The following is a 7,241-nucleotide window of genomic DNA, read 5'->3' on the forward strand; positions in this document are numbered from 1 at the left end:
TAATTCTGGGTTTACATCTCGAAATCCTTTTTTTTTAATAATTATGAGTTTACATCTCGAAATTCTAACTTTTTTTTTACAATTCTGGGTTTACATCTCAAAATTCTATTTTTTTTTTCATAATTCTGAGTTTACATCTCAAAATTCTAACCTTTTTTTAATAATAGGCGTCCACAGGTCTAACTTCTGCCTGTCCTTCATAAAGACACATCCAAGAAATATAACTGCTGCATACGCACGCGAGAGAACAAAAGCTGTTTTCATTGAGTGTCTGTCTCACAGTTCTGAGTTTATATTTTGCAATTTATTTATTCATTTATTTGGAATCACTGGGAAAAGTCTGAATTGGGAGAAGTGTGTTAAAAAAGTCCGAATTGTGAGATTTTTTTTTTTTTTTTAATTTGCTTCCATACTCCTCTCCCGCAAACAAGAGCAATAAAAAACAACAACAGCAAACAGGGACTTTTATTTTGAAAAATAACTGTATTCTGTTTTTTAAATGTAGCGCTTGCTGCGTCCTGCTTCATACTTTACAATCACATGGAAAGCTGCATAAACTCGCTCGCTGCAAGTATGTCATGATGCATTTTCCAACTAATATCAAGCTATATCCATTAAGCACTCTGACGCTTTTTAGCTGCACCAGAATCGCTGTGTTTGCTGTCTTATAAGTTTCATAATTGACTGATGTCAGTGCATGTAAACACAAGCAGTCTGACGCAAACCTCAAAAGCAGAAGCAGATGAAAACACATATCCTTCAGTTCCTGCCGTGTGCTTGTTATCAGTGTGTGACAGATGTGGATTCTGATGGGCGTTGTTGTATCAAATGCTGATATTCGTTTGAATATTCAGCAGAACCTCCCTCTGGCGTTATTATTATTATTATTATTAAAGCATTGTCTGTTTCAGTGGTTATAGATGCCTGCAGAAATGAAAGTGCTACTTCTGAAAGAGCCACGAGAGAGTGGAGATGAAGCAGACCCTTATATGAAGGTAAAGCTGATTCAGTGCTGTATTAAAACTCACAGGAAGTGCTTTGAGAGTGTTACTTTGTTGCTAAATTTAGCAACTTTTCAGACTACCCTAGCAACTTTTTCTTCCAGAAGCACCTAGCAACAAATGTAGCTATTTTAAAATGAATTTATCAACTTTTGATAAGTGACTCAAATGATGAAAAAAAAATCTAAATTACACAAAAAGAGAAATCCAAAGATGCCTAGCAGTACACACCTCACGTGAATTAAATTAGCTGCTATTTTCAGTTGTTCAATTTAATAATAATATTGAATAATTGTTCATTTATGTTACACTTTGTTAGTAGCTTGTACTTGCGGTTGTTGATCAGTTAGTAAGAAAGATATCTCCAAAAATGGAAAAGGTACTAGTAATTTTCCAGGGCATTATCCATTAACCGTTTTAACCTGAAAACACAAATTACAATGTGTAATTAAAAATGCAGTGGAAAGATCAATATGGAAAATTCCTTCATTGTAACATAGTAGCTTGTCTTAGAGTGTAATATACGAACTAACTACTTTTTCAATTGTTCAGAATGTGTAGTTTTAGTTATTTACTAGCTAACAAAATTTAAAAAATGGTTATTTACATTTTAATATGCATTTATATTATTTTACGAACAAATCTAAATTTAAGATTTGATTTGATGTAGCGACACACGTAATGACGTCATCGCGCAGTGACATAATTTAGCAACTTTTAGCAACAAATCAACCTTCCTTTAGCAGCTTCCCCTGAACATGAGTTGGCAACACTGGTAACAATGTGGCTGTTTCTTCCAGGAATTGGCCTCTTGTGGACACACGGCTGCTTTGATTCCGGCTCTGTCCTTCAGATCTGTGTCTCTAAATGAGCTCTCCGAGCGGGTGAGTGTGGAAACCCGCTTCTGAAGTTGCCTGGTGTTGTTGTGGTTTGTTAGATATGAACTCTGTGTCCTTCTGTTGGGGAAACACCAGCTCTTTGAGCCCGAGAGGTTTGGAGGTCTGATCTTCAGCAGTCCCAGAGCCGTGGAGGCCGTGAAGAGCTGCTTAGACTCTCAGAGACACAGACACAGTGAGTCTGGATCAGCAGATGCTCACAGCCTTTGCAGTTGCTTTTGTTTTGTAGTTGATGAGTGATGCATGATTTCTTTGTTACAATGTCACAAAATTAAATTTTCACAAAAAAGTAACTCTTCCATATGGGATTTATAAGGAACGACTGCAGTGTTATTTTAGTATCATTGAGTTAGCTTTAATAATATTTTGAATCAATTTTTATTTTTATATTTTCCATTTATATTTTAGTTGTTTTATGTGTTTTTGTAGTTTTTTCAACATATATAAATTAGTGCTGTCAAACGATTAATCGCATCTAAAATAAAAGTTTTTGTTTACATAATATATGTGTGTGTACTGTGTATATTTATTATGTATATATAAATAAATACACACACATGCATATTTAGAAATAAATAATTCCATGTATTTACATGTATATATTTATATTCATATAATATATATAAATATATTTAATACATAAACACAACATATTGTTCTTAAATATATACATGCATGTGTGTGTATTTATATATATATATATACATAATGTATAACGTTTGACAGCACTAATATAAATGTATACTTTTTATTAATTAAATTAATTAAATTAAAAATTGGTTAATTTTCGTTTACAATAAACATATTTAAGTTACACGTACAAAATATGATACTATTGTACAATTAAAATAGAATACATAATGATTCTGTTTACAAAACTGATTAAAAACATAAAAAGCAAAACACTCGTAAATGCTTTACAACAAAAACAAACTAACTAACTAGCTAGCTAACTAACTAACTACCTAACTAACTAAATGCATACCGTGAAAGGAGAGTGATTAACTTTGCATTTATAATTTGTGGTTTGTTACATATATAACTGATTTTCATTGAGTTTCTCACAAGTCTCTCAATTCTGACTATATCTTGCTGTTTATTTATTTATTTATTTGGAATCGCTGGGAACAGTCTGAATTGTGAGGTTTCAGCTTAAAAAAATCTGAATTGTGAGATAAAAAGTCGCAATTATCTTTTTTTTTCTGTATAGTTTTTATTCATTTCAGTTTTAGTTTTAGTTCATTTTAAAATTAAACCAAATTAAAACGAGGAATGTTGCAAGGGCAGCTAGCTGAAATAAAAATGTTTTTTATATTTTAGTTTCAGTTAACGTTTTTTTTTTCAAGTAACAAAAATGTTCTTTTAATGGTTTTAATTTTAGTTTCAGTTTTAGTTTCAGTTAACTATATTGAACTACAGTATAAGTTATAATATGAATTATTAGTATAATATGAGTTATTAGTTTAGTGTGGAGGGATCATTTCAAAAGTGTTAATAATCTTTCAGTTGTAGAAACTTATAAAACAGGGGTTCTCAAATTCTCAAACATTAAAGCAGCACTATGTAACTTTTTCTGTGTTCAAAATTTGCTAAATGTATGTAATGAGTGAGTACATCATGAATTCATCTTCCAAACCACGTTTGTGTCTTATTCCGAATCACTCCGGTACACTTATAATAAGTACTTATATTCGGACTATTGCAGCCTGGTCACCGCTGCGGAGTAACACACACCTGCGTGAATCGCCATAGACATACACTTAGAGAAGTAGATCCGGTTGAAATGTTCTTCCGCGGGATGTGTGCAGTTCTGTTTAGTAACCGCTAGAGCGCCATAAGTTGCATAGTGCTGCTTTAAAGCAGTATTTTGGCGCAAGCAACGGCAAAGTCATGGGTTCGATTCCCAGGAAAGGCATGAACTGAAAAAAAGTTTAGCTTGGATGCAATGATAAAGTCGTCTGTCAAATGCACGCATGCAAATATAAATGCAACTGTCTGTACGAGGAAAAAAAGTAAGTGCTCACAGTTATCTCGCCACTTTTAATAATTTTTCCTCATATCAGGTCAAAGTAAAAAAATAGTTAGATGCACGATTAAAATGATAAAGATGTTTTTAGGAGCATTAATGCTTTATTTTGCATTTTATGCATTTATACAATTTATGCTGATTCTCTAATGTTTGTATTCTACAGAATGGGACGCAGTGAAAGACAAATGGAATGAAAAGTCAGTTTATGTGGTTGGCAAAGCGACAGCATCTTTAGGTATGAAACTGATTCTGTTAATTTCAGCTGAACACGAGGGAGCTCTGATGGATCAGGAGATTATGAGACAGTATTTTACTGTCTGTGCTTCAACACAATGGCAGCACATCAGAAGCGTTCTCACACACGGCTGGGATTCACACGTCCCTGATGAGTGTTTTAAGTTCGCGGCTGTTAATGAAGGAGGTGTGTGTTTGTGGCTGAAGTCAGCTGAGTAAATCTGCTCACACCTGCCTGATGTTTTGAACACACCTGTGCATCGTCACAGCCAGATGAGAATCACCTTCCTCTCTCATCCTCATCGTCTGTTCTTTGTGTCTCTCTGCATTTCTTTTCTCTCTATTTGTATGTTTAAAATCTACTTTTTTTTAAAGAACAAGCACGTGTCATATTTTGCCCCAAAACCAGAAGAATAAATGTTATGTTTGTATGTATGTATACACCTCATTCTCAGCTGTGCCTTGAAACTGCCACGTATATTATATCATTATTAATAAATGTGTGTATATATATATATATATATATATATATAATGCAAAAAAAAGAATACTGCAATATATATATACACTACCGGTCAAAAGTTTGGGATCAGAATGATTTTTAATGTTTTTTAAAGAAGTCTCTTCTGCTCATCAAGGCTGCATTTATTTGATCAAAAATACAGGAACATTTTGAAATATTATTACAATGTAAAACAGCTGTTTTCTATGTGAATATCTGTTAAACTGTAATGTATTTCTGTGATGCGCAGCTGTATTTTCAGCATCATTACTCCAGTCTTCAGTGTCACATGATCTTCAGAAATCATTCTAATATGCTGATTTATTATCAAAAAAGTTTTGCTGCTTCATATAACCTGTGATACTTTTTTCAGGATTCTTTGATGAATAAAAATTTAAAAAGAAGATAATTTATTTAAAGTAGAAATCTTTTCTAACAATATACACTATAGTTCAAAAGTTTGGAGTCGGTAAATTTTTATTCTTTCTTATTTTTTGAAAGAAATTCAAACTTTTATTCAGCAAGGATGTGTTAAAATGTTAAGAAGTGATAGCAAAGATTTATATTTTGAATAAATGTTGTACTTTTTATTCATCAAAAAATCCTGAAAAAGTATCGCAGTTTCCAAAAAAATATTTGGCAGCACAACTGTTGATAATTCTAATAATAAATCAGCATATTAGAATGATTTCTGAAGATCATGTGACACTTTATACTGGAGTAATGATGATGGAAATTCAGCTTTGCATCACAGAAATAAATTATATTTTAAAGGATATTAAAATAGAAACCATTATTTTATATTGTAATAACATTTTGCAAGATTACTGTTTTTTTCTGTATTTTTAATCAAATAAATGCAGCCTTGATGAGCAGAAGAGACTGCTTTAAAAACATTACAATCCCAAACTTTTGAACGACAGTGTATATATACAGTATTAAAAAATACAGCTGAGAATGAATGTTTTTTATTTTTTTGCATTATTGCAATAATGGTTGTTGACCTAAACATAGGCTTAATTGTCATTGTGCATTATGCAAAGTATAATTAAAAATGTATTATTTTGTGCTGAAATATGACCCGGACATGTCTTCATGAGAGTCACACTTATAAATGCAAAATCAGATTTAGGAAACCTAACAGTTGCATGTCATTTTAATAATGCTTTCAATTGCTGTTTTCTGCTGAAATGTTCAGTTGTAGATTTGGGTCTGAATCCGCTGGGAGAAGATAGTGGAACCGCAGACGCTCTCGCTCTGCTCATCCTACAGAGTATGACCCTTTAAATATTACTCTCTCTCATATTTTCATAAGATGAGTCTTTGTTAATGCTGTGTTTTGTTAAACGCAGGAGAAAATCTAGAGATTCTGCCACTTTTCTTTCCCTGCGGCTCCATCAAACGTGAAGTCCTGCCCACCGCGCTCCGAAAGAACCGTGAGATGATTTATTCAAACATTTACTAACCATTTCAGAGCATTTACAGATATTAAAGATGCAACATGTGTCATGAAAACTCATTAATGTTTTTTAATGCAGTGAACATTTCATTGTTGTTGTTGTTTTTTAGGGTTTCATTTCACCCCAAAATAAAAAGGAAAAAGATATTAAATTATATTATCAAAAATATACACTGCTGTTCAAAAGTTTGGGATCAGTAAGAATTTTCATGTTTTTTAAAGAAGTTTTTATGCTCATCAAAGCTGCATTTGTTTAAACAAAAATACAGAAAAAACTAAAATTGTGAAATATTATTGCAATTTAAAATAACAGTTTTCTGTTTTAATATACATGAAACTGTAATGTATTTCTGTGATGCGCAGCTGTATTTTCAGCATCATTACTCCAGTCTTCAGTGTCACATGATCTTCAGAAATCACTCTAATATGCTGATTTATTATCAATGTTGGAAACTGTTTTGCTGCTTTATATTTTTTTGGAACCTGTGATACTTTTTTCAGGATTCACAGATGAATAAAGTTTAAAAGAACAGCATTTATTCAAAATAAAAATCTTTTTGTAACAATATACACTGCAGTTCAAAAGTTTGGGGTCAGCAGATTTCTTTCTATTTTTGAAAGAAATTAATACTTTTTTTCAGCAAAGATGTGTTAAATTGATAAAAAGTGACAGTAAAGACTTATATTGTTAAAAAAGATTTCTGTTTTGAATAAATGCTGTTCTTTTCAACTTGTTATTCATCAAAGAATCCTGAAAAAAGTATCACGGGTACAAAACATGTGACACTGAAGACTGGAGTAATGATGCTGAAAATACAGCAATACATTACATTACATTAAACTGAAACTCCAGAATGAAGCTTTCTGTTTGCAAAATGATGTCTCATTTTTTTGTTATGACTATGGTGTAAAATATGACCCTGACATGCACATTTGAGGGGTTTTGTTGCCCAAAAATAATCATAGAAATGAGTTTCTTCTTGCATTTGAATCAGTATTCCTTTATCGTTGTGGTTTCTCTGTCAGATATTCCTCTGGAGACACTGACCGTCTATCAGACATCTAAACATCCTGATCTACAGAAGAACATCACTGACTATTTCACTCAGCAGGTGTGTGT

General features: G+C 32.2%; 1 protein-coding gene across 2 annotated transcripts in view; it reads left to right on the top strand.

Moving 5' to 3' along the window:
- The first annotated feature begins 478 nt into the window (after positions 1-478).
- The window catches only part of uros (uroporphyrinogen III synthase), a 7,494-nt gene continuing 731 nt past the window's right edge, over positions 479-7,241 (top strand). The window contains exons 1-8 of one of the 2 annotated variants that reach the window (XM_016485576.1): positions 479-571; positions 788-995; positions 1,802-1,885; positions 1,976-2,072; positions 4,090-4,161; positions 5,861-5,935; positions 6,015-6,098; positions 7,148-7,233. In XM_016485576.1, coding sequence (XP_016341062.1) covers positions 921-995; positions 1,802-1,885; positions 1,976-2,072; positions 4,090-4,161; positions 5,861-5,935; positions 6,015-6,098; positions 7,148-7,233 — 573 coding nt within the window. In that variant the 5' untranslated portion in view covers positions 479-571; positions 788-920. The remainder of the gene's footprint in view (positions 572-787; positions 996-1,801; positions 1,886-1,975; positions 2,073-4,089; positions 4,162-5,860; positions 5,936-6,014; positions 6,099-7,147; positions 7,234-7,241) is intronic. The other variant, XM_016485577.1, reaches the window with a different exon arrangement.

The sequence above is a fragment of the Sinocyclocheilus anshuiensis genome, unplaced genomic scaffold (assembly GCF_001515605.1).
Source record: "Sinocyclocheilus anshuiensis isolate Anshui unplaced genomic scaffold, SAMN03320099.WGS_v1.1 scaffold241, whole genome shotgun sequence".
NCBI lineage: Eukaryota > Metazoa > Chordata > Actinopteri > Cypriniformes > Cyprinidae > Sinocyclocheilus > Sinocyclocheilus anshuiensis.